The sequence below is a fragment of the Corvus hawaiiensis genome, chromosome 3 (genome assembly GCF_020740725.1).
Source record: "Corvus hawaiiensis isolate bCorHaw1 chromosome 3, bCorHaw1.pri.cur, whole genome shotgun sequence".
In the NCBI taxonomy this organism is placed as follows: Eukaryota; Metazoa; Chordata; class Aves; order Passeriformes; family Corvidae; genus Corvus; species Corvus hawaiiensis.
In genome coordinates, this window is record NC_063215.1 from 120,843,442 (window position 1) to 120,857,016 (window position 13,575).

At 50.2% G+C, this 13,575-nt stretch overlaps 1 protein-coding gene across 2 annotated transcripts in view; it reads right to left on the reverse strand.

The window, feature by feature from the left end:
• The window catches only part of XRN2 (5'-3' exoribonuclease 2), a 32,466-nt gene extending 19,638 nt beyond the window's left edge, over positions 1–12,828 (reverse strand). Inside the window, exons 1-17 of one of the 2 annotated variants that reach the window (XM_048298012.1) lie at positions 12,693–12,781; positions 10,512–12,095; positions 8,313–8,440; positions 8,112–8,223; positions 7,717–7,828; positions 6,906–6,964; positions 6,737–6,826; positions 5,684–5,756; positions 5,541–5,591; positions 5,225–5,382; positions 4,761–4,835; positions 4,537–4,670; positions 4,393–4,450; positions 4,199–4,306; positions 3,501–3,545; positions 3,072–3,203; positions 1,936–2,054 (exon numbers count right to left, since the gene is read on the reverse strand). In XM_048298012.1, coding sequence (XP_048153969.1) covers positions 1,936–2,054; positions 3,072–3,203; positions 3,501–3,545; positions 4,199–4,306; positions 4,393–4,450; positions 4,537–4,670; positions 4,761–4,835; positions 5,225–5,382; positions 5,541–5,591; positions 5,684–5,756; positions 6,737–6,826; positions 6,906–6,964; positions 7,717–7,828; positions 8,112–8,223; positions 8,313–8,353 — 1,367 coding nt within the window. In that variant the 5' untranslated portion in view covers positions 8,354–8,440; positions 10,512–12,095; positions 12,693–12,781. Of the gene's footprint in view, positions 1–1,935; positions 2,055–3,071; positions 3,204–3,500; positions 3,546–4,198; positions 4,307–4,392; positions 4,451–4,536; positions 4,671–4,760; positions 4,836–5,224; positions 5,383–5,540; positions 5,592–5,683; positions 5,757–6,736; positions 6,827–6,905; positions 6,965–7,716; positions 7,829–8,111; positions 8,224–8,312; positions 8,441–10,511; positions 12,096–12,692 lie in introns of both variants that reach the window. The other variant, XM_048298011.1, reaches the window with a different exon arrangement.
• Positions 12,829–13,575: the final 747 nt, after the last annotated feature.

Here is a 13,575-nt window from a genome sequence, read left to right on the forward strand (position 1 = left end):
CAGTAATAATAATGTCCGTGTTCTGCTGCTGCTTGGACAAGCTGTGACTACCAGAGGCACTTCTGCAGCTCAGCGCCCTGTGCTTGCTGCCTCACATCAGATGAGCTCCCTTTCGCCCAGGATTTTCAGTCTCTCAGGCCAGAGATGGACGCTGGGATCACAGCAGCCACCTCGGCCACGGCTCGTCCTTCCTTCACACAGCTCCCCCTCACGTCTGTCCACAGATGGGGCAGGGAGAACAAACACTTGTTCCTCGTTCACACAGGGGCACCTGCACCCTGCAGCTCTGCTGTATCACGTCAGCAAAGAACCAAACTGGTTAAACCACATAATCCCTTAATAACGATTTGTTTTCTTAAACAGACTTCTGTTCCAAACAACTCCAAGAGGTCACCTCAAGCTGGCACTGGTCAGACACTCCCAGAGCCCTAACTCCTGTGTGTGGAGCTGCAGGAGAGAGCCATGAGCTCGTCATGCTTCCTTACGGGATGCGCATCCCCTTGGCTCTGCGAAGAGGATCTTCCCTCGCTTCTGTCTTGAGACAGTTGCTCAGGACAGGGACCCTTTGTAAACCCTTCCAAGATGATTCACACTGATGGGCAGGCAGAGAAGCCAAGAGATGTTTTCAAGGCTTCCAGAGAAGCAGGTGAGCAAGGACAGAGCTCCTGGCATCGAAGGCTTGAGGGATGCAGTCAAGAACATCTGCGGGCTCTGAGCTGCCTGGCAGACAGACACTCGCAGAAATTCAAAAAACCTTCCTGTGACATAAAACCCATCTGCAGCCGACTGCAACAATTTGTTCTGGTTTCAAAGTCATTCTAAACACAGAACATATTTTCACAAACAGCCTGGCCGTATCTAGGACATCTATGCAGTTCTTTTTATTTACAATGCCAAGCATAGAATTAGCTTCCACTCAGAAAAGGACATGAAAAATATTCTGAGCTACAAGAGCTTAAAGAACTGTGGTTGAATGTAGCACATCCTCTTCCTTGGCAATACCAACCCTGTCACAACCACTGCTGCTCGTAAAGCACCACAGTTCATTCACACTGTTCAAGGTTCTTTCAGACCCTCTGCTGACGCTCAGACGGAAAGGAATATTAACAGTTATCCTGATTTTATATAAAAATTCTGCTTGCTTGATTTAAAAAAAAAAAAAAAAATCAGTCCCCTCAGATACAGACACATGGGAAAGAAAATAAGAATGAGAGCTAGAATTGTGATATTGGCAAAGCTGATGGGCCACATGTCACAAACACATTGTGGTGACTGTGACCAGAACTCCACAAGGAAACAACCCTGGGTGTTTTCCAATGTCCACCCAGGGCCTGACTGCACAGACACCAAATCCCCGTGGCTGCATTTCTCAGGAACAGCTGCAGGGGCCTTCACCCTCGACTCAAACAGCAAGAGCTTCACTGAAACCCTTCACCAGTGCAGGCTCACTGGTACTTAATGCTCAGAAAATTCCTGTCTCGACCATCCCAGGCTCAGCCTTCCTAAGAACTCAGAGACAAACCCAGGCCTGCTGCAAACCAGAGATGGAGGAGACCACTGGAAGTGAGGACAAACGCTGCTGCCCACGCGAGCAGTCCGAGACGCGCGGGTTAAGCTGCTGCCAGATTCCAGGGAACAGCGGCATTCCGCTCACATAATCAGGGAATGTCTCGCCAAGCTCGGTCGCGGAGGGAGCAGTGGCTTGGAGGCTGCAAACCTGCACGCATACTAATCTGGATACTTGGGTTTAACAGCCGGAGCTCACCCATCTCACCGGAATTTACTGGATATTCTCACCCTCCACATTAATTACTGCTGGATAAAAAGATCATAGGAAAGCATCCGAAGGCACTGCTGCACTGAGCTAAATGGCATTAATTAGGCTGCATCTATCTCAGCAATTTGCTAACAAAGTGCTACAAAAAATGGCCTCACCTGATATTATCCTCTGGCTCAGGTTCACTGTCGCTATCCTCAGATTTCCGCTTAATTCCTCCTCCCAGGGACGGGCTGCCATCAGGAGTCAGGCTGGTGTTTGGAGATGCTGAAGTTGTCTAGGGTCAGAATTATTACAGATAAATAGGGGGAGGGGGGCGGGGAGAGGAGAGGAGGATTTATGAGGCTTTTGAAATTCAAGTTAAAATTAACAGCTCTGTGATAATCACGGGCCTTCTCTTCAGCTCCAAAAAAACTCCAGGCAAAGGCTGCACAACCCCTTAACCCATCGAGTCAAGGAGCAAAAGGGAAAAACTCATCCCTGTTAAAAGGCAGGCACTGATGCACAGAGGCAAAGATGCCACTGGTTTGGAGAGAGAAAAGGATGCAGTAAACAACACAGTATGAACTGATTTAAAAATGCCATTTCGGATACATTCCAATTTTGGAGCACCGCTGCAGCTTCCACTACAACTTCCTTTTGCAGCACTAGTGAAAAAAAAAAAAAAAAAAGGTGCTTCTAAGGTGCTCAGAACTGCCAGAAATACTCTGAGTTCCTTCACAGCTGGTCTTTTAAACACCTCTCAGATTTACCTATTTTAATATTAGGGCCTAAAAGAAACGTCTCCCGTTCCATAAGGGAACTAATTTGCGTGACTCAGGCACAAAAAACGTTTCGGGATTAAAAGGGAAGAGCAGCACAAATTATACTTTGGAAAAGCACATTGTACTTTGACTTCAGAGACAGAACAGACATCTTTGTGATGAAAAGAACTTTTAATTTGGTCGCTGCTTGGATGAAGATCTCTACCCAGAAAGAAAATATTTGTCGTAATTGTTATTTAAAGTGAACAGGACTTCTAGCAGAGCACTTCTTCCCTGTCTTCCCTCATTAACACCACCTTGCCCAAAACTTCATCCGAGTCTCTCCTTTCCCCAGGGAAAAGCATCATTCCAAGCAGGAATGAAGAAGACAATTTTATTCAAGCAGGCTTAGAAAAATCAGTCATTAAAAGCCACTTCCTCAAAGAATAATGTTTTAGGTGTCAGCTTTTCAAGAAAACCCGACGGGGCAGAGAAAAAGGTGCCTGGAGTATTTCCTTTCTCTGTGCCAACACCTCTGAACATGTACTCACAGAGTTCTGCCTGTCGTGCATCCTCATCTCAAAGGCAGCTTGTCGAGGGTTACTGATTGCCTGCGGGCTGGATCGATTTCCCAGGGCTTGAGGGGAAAACTGGCCACCAGGAATAAAGGAAGGCTGATCCCTCTGCAAGATAAACACACACGAGGCTGCTGAAAGAGCTGTGTGATCTCCCCAGCACTGAGGTGATGCTCTCCCACAACTGTCAGACTAACATTACGTGGAACTGAATACACAAGGGCCCATTCTTAAAATATCCAAATAGAAAAAAAAACGCAACGTAATTTAAAATTTTTAAACTTCAAAATAGTTCACACGCAGGCCAGAAGACACCATGATCACACCTGCAGTTCCAACCTCCAGAAACAAAAGTAGACATTTTAATTCTTGCTAGTTTTTGCACTGGATAAGGAGTTCGCTTACCTTCAATCTTTTCCTTTTCTCTTTCTGCCGTCTTTTAAAGTTATCCTAAACAAAGAACAAAGTGAAATAAACTCAGTCAAGGACACAAATTCCTTGGAAAATGGTTTCCTTATAATCCTCAACTGACCATGCCACAAGGTTTTCAGGGAATGTTCTGAACGAGACACAGGTCAATTCTTGTGTCTGTAAACCCAACAGAAATGAGATGGAATTTCCTAACCCTACCCTGAAAATCTATGGGGGAAAAAAACCAGCTGGGAACTCAAAGCCCCAGAGCTCTGGTAATGGCTTAAACCATCTGCTAAATTTAGCTGTAGCCTTACTCGGGGCTGACAGCAGTGTCAAAGGACACAGACTCCTTGCCTGCAGTGCAGAGCTGCCCAAAGAAAGTGTCAAAGACACATTAAAGTCTCAGAAACAGGGAAAGAGAACTCGAGAAAAGGTTTTTTTCATTCTGTGATTCCTGGGCCAACTGAAAACCTGAACGTCAAACTGGCATTTCCAGGAAAAGAAGCTCAGCTGGAAGCACAAGATTATTTTTTGAGCATGGAAGAATTCACCAGCGATTATAACAAAGAAAATACAAAACCTGGCTTTGTTTTTTTTTTCTCCTTATTCTCTTAAAGGAGTGTCTTTGGCTAACAGTAAGCGATTAAAACCGAACTCCAAGAACGTAAGAGCAGCAACAAAATAATTACATCGTCGTCTTTCCTCTTTTTGAAAATACTGTCTTCAACCTCCCCAACAGCCAGCATGATCATCTGGACCCGCTGCAGGTTCACAAACCCACTTTCAGTGAGGTAGCCCTGCAGGTCAGAGAACAACAGATGTGAGAAACAAGCCCGCTCTGCAGCACACAGACGGGTATTAAAGGAAGAGGAAGGACTCTCACCCCAGTTTTGTGCACCACGTTTTTATAGATGTTAACCAAGCGATCGATCGCTCCCTCCCTAAACACAAACCACAGGGTGAGACTGGCGCCAGTTAAAAGCACAGGAGCCGTTCTTGCAGGGAAAGAAAACACATTCTCATGTACCTGATCTCCAGAGATGGCAGATGAGGGAGGAAGTCGTTCCCCACAAAGAAGCACATGAAGACCCAGTCATCAACACTCCTTTCAAAATCAAAGGTGAAAGGCAAGCTGGCCATCGTGAGCTCTCTCTCCAAATACTGCAACACACGCGCACAGGAGAAAGGAGCTTAGGAAACGCAGCCCAGGGTCTGAAGTGGCATTCACAGCAAGCAGCTGCTGCACCTCACCTCTCGCAGGACACACAGGCGGATGAAGATGAATTCCTGTTCCGACATCGGCAGAGTGTCAGCGAACTGATCGTGCTAGAACAGAGGGGACTCGCGTTAGATCCCAGCGCATCCCAGAGCTTCTCCAGCCCCACTTTCACGGCTTGCTGAGAGAGGGGTTAACAGGGATCCAAGAACCGGCTCCCAAGCCCTTGTGCCAAGCGTGCACCTTGCTGCTCTGCACCTACATTTAGTTCTTGATCCTTTTTTCTCATTCGGTGGGAAAACCCCCGAACGACAAAACACCACAAGGGAGGGTGTCAGGTTTGGTACGATACTTTTGTGTTTTTACTTCCAAGAGGAAAGCCAGGTATTCCCAATAACAATTCGCACCACGCTTCAGCCAAAATCAACAGCAAGAACGATTTGAGGATCGCCTTCTACACTACAGATTAAAAAAATCCTAGAAACAGCAAAATTCTTACCTTTCCTTGTTTTTCTCTGGGCAGACCTTGGCAATCCTTAACCTCATGCCCCATCTGGTTACAGAGAGCACACGGCTTGGGTTTATTTGGTTTGAACTCTTCCCTAATGATGGTGAAGTTTGGTTCGTGTGTAGCTAAGCCAAGCATGATCAGATCAGCTACCGAGCAAGAGAGAAGAATAAAACGTGATGAAGGATAAACATCATTGCGTTTTGGGGCTTTTTTTTAGAAAAAAGTTTACAAGCAAAGTAGGTTCTGCCTCAACCAAGACGTTGATGTGATCACCCAGAAACCACAAAAGCAAGAGGGAACTCACCGTCAGCCCCACACAGACAGTGGTGAGTGTTCGGGTCGTGGTTTGGTTGTGCTGCACAAAAGAAAATTGCATTTTGTCAAAGTCATGCAAAGTGAGTTCTTACTGACCGCACCTTAAAACGTCCACATTAATTGGAATTTTACCTCTTTGCCTCCTGATGTAATCCATGATTTTATGTTCCCCTTCACCAGGAGCACTGGCGTCCGACAAAATAACCTGAAAAACATCCAAACCACGTCAGCAACTAATGATGCCGCAGGAAAAAACCAGTAACGTATGCACTGAACACGGCACCTGACTCATGAATACCTGAAACTCTAATTTGTGGCCTCAACTAAAATAACTTAGGATGAAATTATTTTACAAGCATGGAACCAGTGAAGAGACCCTCACTTTCCTCTGGCAGTTCCAGGCTGAAGCTGACGTTGATTCAAATTCCACTGAAACAATCACGTCACCTTGGACGTGTCCTGATAAACCATCAGGGCAACGAAACGAGCACTGCAGAACTCGCAGATTCAGCTCATTGATGCACTGGAACATGACCTCGTCACCCCCTCCTCTCCCTGCCATCCTGACGAGCATTAGTGTCCACAAACCCCCATCTGATGGGGGGAACCGAGCAGAGCCAACTGCCCCTCACATTAGAGCACTTGAATGGTCAGCTCATGCCAAAATAACCCAGGCAGCTGCATTTCCTGCCAGCTCTGCTCCTTGTGTGCACAGAACCGGGGGAGTGCAGCGGTTGGGCAAGAAGAGGGGAGAATCTCCAAGCCCAGAAAGCTGACGTGTGTTATTTTCACTGCCCGCCATTAGAGCCACTGAGAAAACGCAGCCGTGCTGAGGGAGCAACTAGAAAAGAGAAAACAGCGCCAAAAACACAACTACAATGTATCTCCACACTTTCCCCGACAGCAGAAAAAGTATTCCTCAAGCCCTGTCTCCCATGAGGTGAAATTGTGGCTTTCAGCAGCACACCTTGGCCCTTCAGTTGAAATCACAGCAAATGGTGCTGGGAGATGGAGCTATCAGCACGAAATGGACCTCCAAAGTCCCAGCAGGACGTGCAGATCAGCCTGCTGTCAGTAACAGCTCGGAGCCAGGCCAAGAGACAAACCTGTCAAATTTCTACTGCTCTTCAGCTGGATCCCAAAGAGCTCCTTCATTTCCCTCAAGGGTGAAAGTGGCGAACTTACTGTCAGGTTCTTCCAGCCCGGGTCGCTGTTCAGGCGGTCGGCGATGTAATAGCGGAGGCATTTAGCGAGATTGTCCATAAACTCGGTTCCCTAAAAAGGGTTGGGAGGGAAGAAATTAAACCTTCATTCAGCCCCTGGCAACCGCTGGCTACAGGGCCAGGCCACTCACCGGGGTGATACAGTTGCTGTCAAACCTCTCCTTCACCTCCTCTGGAGGCAGAAAGCCACCTGGAGCAACAGAAACAGAGTTTTTGAGTTATGTCCAGATGGACCCTTGCCAACATTTTTGCATGAGGAAACCCAGACAGCTCCCCTGGGAATAATTAACTCACTGAAACCAGTCTGTTTAATAAAATTCCCACAAAACAAAATGAAACCAGCTCTTACCACTGTACTATCTCCTCCACCCTACAGGTGTTACCACGTTTACGAACGCTGTTACTTCAGCAAAGTGATTTCAAAGCCCAGACAGCAGCAGCACACTCCCCTCTCACTCCAGCTGTGTCACCACCACCCTCAAAGTTGCTCTGACTTCTGTTTCCTCAGTGAATTTAGAGCTTCCACTGTCAAGTAACTCCCCTTGCTGGCAGCTCATTAACCCTGTGCGGGAGTACTTCCATCCGATCCCTGCTTTTAAGCCTCAATCCTCCTTTCATCAAGCCCTACAAACGTGTACTTCCTTCCATAAGGGTTTCGGTTGTTTCCCACTGCATTTATCCCCGCTCTTCTGTTCAATCTATTTTCAAAAGGAATTAAGAGCACTCAACACAAACTCATTTCAGGCAGGAGACCGAAGAAGAAAAAGATGACATTTTGTTTTGTCTCAGTTCTTAACTTTGGAAAACACAGATCCAGCCTTCCCCGGGCTTGTTCTCCCCTTTTCCCGGCAACGCACACGCGCAGCCCCGTTCGAAACCTTGCCGCGGCGATCAAACAAGGTGCTTCTCGTGGGAGAGCCCCTGAGAAGGTCACTGCCCTACCTTTGGCCAGAATTTCTTGTCGGATTTTTTGCTTCTCCTCAGCAGCTTCCATGCCCTCCTTTGAGGCTCTGAATCTCCTGGACCGCTGTTGATTCATTTTGGCACGTGGAGCCTGAAAGAAAAGTATGGAAAACCTCGGGTCACCTGGGACACCCGGACAATGTCTCCTGTCCTGAGAGCTGCTTCAGGCTACAAGTTATTGACAGAGGTGATTTCTCATCAGACCTACTGAAGGCCAGGCTGGACGGAGCAACCTGTGCCGGTGGAAGGCGCCCCTGCCCACGCGGAACCAGGCGATCTTTAAGGTCCCCTCTAGCACAAGCTGCTCCACGACTCTGCCGTACTGAGGGGAGACGAGGATTCTACGGCTGGGAACTGAAGGTGTCCATACTCACCACTCCATCTATGGCCATGTAAAGGAGTCTCCTGGGTCTCACAATGTTGAAGATCCTGTCGATGTACTCAAAAATCGCCACCATCATCTCATCTTCGTTTTTGGGCGCCGGCCTAAAACACAGAGCAAACTCGATTTAACCCCTGAAACGCCGCCAGTGAAGGCAGGCGTTACCTGTGAAGAGCCCCACAAAGCGCCTTACTTGTCCTCTGGGTGCGTGCAGGGGTGAATGATGCCGTTCATGTCCAGGTAGAGGTTGTCGAACTCCACCTCGTTGGGGTTGGCTTTGCTCGTGTCGATGGGGACCTTGACACCATTGCACTCTTTGGCCTGGGGACGCAGTCAGGACAAGGATTTCAGCACAAATAACCAGCAGCTATTCTCACACAGGTTCACAAAAGCCTACTTCGGCCGCAGAAGGATAAGATCGCGGTGAGCAGCCACATCACCTGGAACTCTTCACTGTTAAACAGCACCGCTTCCTACAGCTGCTTTCAACCACAAAGCACTGCTGACGAGAGAAGTTCCCGTGTCCCTCGGTATTCCTTCCTCCCAAACCACCCGGAGCCACCCGCATGTCTGAACTATTTCAGCAGTGGATCCTTCAACACCCCCAACAACCACGGTCACTTTTGTTTCCTCACCCTAACTTCAGGTTTGTTTTGTCTGGGCCTTTGCTGCTGTTGGGTTTGTGGCTGGGTTTTGTGGTTAGTTTGGTCAAAAGGCAGTTAGCAACACTCTGATTCTCCCTTCCAAGGCAACACCACCAGCCACACCTGTAACACACCGGATTAAATCCCAACAGTGTGGAAGCGACAGGAGCCGAGCAAGGAAAAGCCTGATGGTTTTCAGAGGAATTCTGGCTGGAACGGGTCATAACGCACCACAAAGGTGGAACAAAGTGGGCTCTTGAGCAGCTGGGCATAAAGCCAAGTTTAAAACTGAGTGGCATGTTCTGAGGTGAAGGCTATGGTCCCAGGATTGCACGGGACAGGGAAAACCGGGATACCGCCAGTTCTCCCATCACATGGAGCTTGGAAGCTGCTGCCGAGCCAACATCAAGCACTTCCCTGAACTTCTGTCTGCAGACTGCCTGCTACTCACTGAGTGAGTTCCCCACATCTCTAACATGGATTCAGAAGGAAAAAAACCCCAAAACTTACAGATCATGCTGTCAACTTTGGACAATTTTCCTGCTTAAAGCAGCAGCAGGACTGGCTGAGCTTATCCCCCTCTTAAAAGGCCAAAATTAAACCCTCCAAAGCCTTTTTCTGGTATTTATATTTGGCCCAGTTATGCTGGCAGATGACATCCCCGAGCACTGTTTGCTCCCTCTGCTGAGCTCTCTGGACACACACACACACACTCTCAGATGGTGTGGTTTTAGCAGAAACTAAGTGTTGGGTGCAAACATTGTACCTTACTGCGGGCCACCCCCCGGGGTCTCCTGCATGCCCCCCCCACGCTCTCCCCAGAGCTAAAGGGGATTCGGAAGGAATGGCAGCCCCGGGAGGCAGGAAACGAGCCCCCCTTCACAAACCCGTGGGGGTTTTCATGCAGCAGCCTGCTGGAAGGCTGAAGCATCTGGCAGCGATATCTCTTGTGATATAACTAAACTATTCGCTTCTCATCCACGGCCTCTATTGAAACCATTGAAAACAGATCTTCAAACATGATACTTTAGTTGCAGCTTTATTAATTCCTGTCCATTTGGTTAAGAATATTCTCTCCTGGATTTTTTATTATCTTCAAGATCTTCCTCTCATTCTTCCTGCTCAGCTTAAGAAGAAGATTATTTCTTTTTCTTAAATCTGATTAATCTAGCAAGGTAAGAGAACAAGGATCAACTTTTCAATATTTCAAAGAGACAAGCTACAAAGATAGATACAAAATTTCTGATTAGAGAGATTTACAGCAATCCTAAAACACACACGGAGCTGATGACATCGTGAGAGAAGCTTAAATTCATCTACAGTAAGACAAACTACAGCTTCTCCCTGCTGTCCTAGTCCACTCTCAGATTTATGACCAGATTTGAATATAAAAAAATGTTAATGAATGCGATTTATCCGTGTGCTGTCCTGGCTGTAATTGCAACGTGCTCTTGAGTTGGAACAAGGCAACGTGGATGAGGACAGCAGCAGCTGCCGCTTCACTGGCGGCAAATCGAACCCAAGGAATTGGTAGTGTCCCCCCATTTATTTTAACAAAGAACTTCGGCTGCTACAAGCTCAGTTACCAAAGACCGAAAAAAAGGGGACACACCATCAGTAAAACCAGGGCTACACAAACCTTTGTTTGGCCTAAACGTGAGAGCAGCTTCGGTTACAGGGAGATAAATCTAAACACTCACAAATGTGCCGAAAAGGGCAAATCTGCTCTCAGAGGAAACTGCCCTGACCTGTTACGGTTGTAACTGCTGCTTAAATGCTGGCTGCTCTCAGGTGACGGGTCTGGAAGGGTTTTATCCAGGAACAGCTGGATCACCACCACAGCCCCCGCACCGGGGCTTCTCAGAGCCTCAGGACAGCTCACAGCAGGGATGACACAACCCAGGAGTCTGGTGCAGAGACCAGCAGAGCCAGCGCTGCTGGAGCTCAGCATTAAGGGAAAAAACTGTAAAGCCCACAACCCCCTCTTTTTTCTATAAAAATTTCCAGATAGATTCTTAGATCTTAATTATCCCCCATTAAAAATTCACTTCTTGCAGGGACAGGTAAGATAAACCTCCCAGCTTGCTGAGAGGGGCTGAAATCACAGCTGCAATAAAACCACAAGAGCAACTGACAATTTTAGCCAAACCTCCTCTGTTTCGCTGCCTGAACCCGAAGCACGGCAGCGCCCTGGGGAAGCACGGAGCTGAACATCCTGCTGCAGGCAGGCCGGGCACCTCCGCAGCCTCCACATGGAATTCCATCCCTTTGCCCTCTTTTCCCCCATCTCCTCCACCGTGAAGCTCCCACACTTCATCTCCTTTCCAGGCATTTCCCCAAGGGGAGGCACACCTTGGAAGGAGGAGCAGAGAGGCAGAAGCCCTGGCACAAGCTCTGAACTCTGCAAAGCAGTGTTCGGGAAGGGCAGAACGCAGCCGGTACAACCCAACAAAAGAGAACACAAATTATTTGGAGGAGCAGTTTGGGAAGCAGGAACTCCAGAGCTTGCCTTCTCAGAAACACCCTGAGTTAGCCCTGAGGAGGAGAACTTGCCATGCTCAGGGCACAGTAAATCCAAGGGAGACCCCCCCACTGCCATCCTCCCTGTCCCCTCCCACCGTGTCCCACAGGATGGCACAACACTCCCGCGGCTGCAGGGATGTGCCTGAAGGAACCAGCCCACAAAAACCCACGTAAACGAACATCATCTCAGCTGCAATACTGCCTGGAAAGGCACCTGTGGGACCCTGCAGCAAGGCTGTGCCACAGCCTTCACCGAAACCTCCTCCTGCTGCTACGGCAAGCCAGGTTTCAGAGGATGCCTTTGGAACAACCAGCTCCCTGTCTGGCCAGGAGATGTTTATCCTGGGCTAGAACACACCAGCAACAAGACAAACCCTGCCCTGAGGCTGCTCCAGGTTACAGAGCGCCAGCACCTGCTCGGATGCAGCGTGACATTCCAGGCTTGGGGCGATTCTCCAAACAATAAAGCCCCAGGGAAAAGCAGGGAGCTGCAGAACAACGAGTAAGACCCGCAAATGACGCGGCTGTGGGGATTACGCAAGCGTCAGGAGGCTGAGAGCCCGAGGAAGCGGGGAAGCGCCTGTGGGTATCCCAAGAACCCCCTGCAGCTCCAAGGCACAGCTCAGCTCCCCCTCCAAAGTCCCCTTCCCGCCCTGCCTCCCTGTGCTGCCCATCCCTGGAGCAGGATCCGCCTGGAAACAGGGAGGCTGAGGAGCTTCCAGACCCTCAGGCTGCTTTAAACCACTTCCTTGGCGTTTTCTCACTCGTTCCAAGACAGGCAGCTGCGCTCCCGAAGCTTGCTGCGGCTTCTGATTCCCAAAAAAAGTTGTGGAAAAGCAGGGACTGTGAGAGACAGAGAGGAAACAGCAAAAAGCACCCCCCCCCCCCCCGTTCCCTACTCAAGCTTCACCAACGCCACGAATCCCACTTTTCCGGCCCGAAGTCGCAGGAAGGCAGAGCCGGGAAGGGCTGGAATTGCAGCGAAGCGGCTGGAGAGGGGGAAAGTGGAGGAGAAGCCCGGTTCCCGCTCCGAGCGCCCATTCCCACTTCCTCCACGTGCGCATTCCTCCCAGGAGCGCTCACGCGCGCCAGCGGGAAGGAGCGAGGGGCTGGGATAACTCCTCCCGCACAGCGGCCGCTTCCACCGGGATTACAGCTCCGGAAAAGAACTCCGAGAGCCCAAACCTCCCCAAACCCCAAACAACACCCAAACAAAGCCCCAGCCCGCCCGCCCACCCACCGAGCCGCCCTGGAAAAGCCCCGGGGGAGCCCCCGGGGGCCCGGCGGGGACTCAGCACCGGGGGCTGCACCGCTGCGGCCCAACCGGCCCCGACCCCCCGCGCCCGCCCCGCCGAGCCCCGGGGCGGCCGCCGGCGGGCCCGTGCCGTGCCGGGCGGCCGGCTCACCTTCTCCTCGACGCAGTTGACGATGATGGAGGGGTACTTGCGGCTGAGCCAGCGGAAGAAGGCCGGGACCCCCATGGCGCGGGACCGGGACGGGCCGCGGCGAGCGGGACCGGCGGCACCGGCGGCACTTCCGGGGTCGGGGGGCGGCGCGGGGCACGCCGGGAAGGGGCGGGGGCGGGACGCGCGGCCACGTGGGGCGCGCGCCCGCGGCGCCGCCGGCGCCATCTTAGGTGTGGGCTGAGGGCACGGCAATGGCGGCCTGAGGGGAAGCGGGGGGCGTGAGGGGACGGCCCCCCCCAAAACGTGTCTGGGCAGCTCCTGGGGCACGAAAGGGACACCCAGAGGGAAAAAGCAAAGCCTGAGGGCACAAAAGTGATATCCAAGAGGAAAAGCAAAGCCTGAGGGAATGCCAACTCCTGAGGCGCCCTCACACTCAGCCAGGACACAAAGTGTGACAACTTCCCTCCAAAGCCAGCCTTAAACGAGCAGTTTGACAGGAAAAACACCCTCCCTTGCTAATAAAAAGCAAGTGTGGGGTTCCTTTGGCCGCACACGCAGCAGTGTTGCCCAACAAGGCAGTAATTAAGAGAGACATTGATGATTTATTTCAGTGCTGTGTGAGCCAGGTGCTCGGTGTGTTCCATAAATCCAGCACAACCACCAGACTTCCACCACCACTATTTATACACAGAAATCCAAAGCTGCAAACTTCCCAAACACAGCCCTTCCTTTAGGATTGATCAGTAATTTCCACATGAGCTACGTAACCCCAGCCAACTCCTCCTCATGCTCAGGGGAAGGGTCTGCACCTCTTTTTGACCTGGAGGTGTGAGTTTTAGTGTGACAATGAACATGGTTCAGCTATAGGATACACGGAATTGAT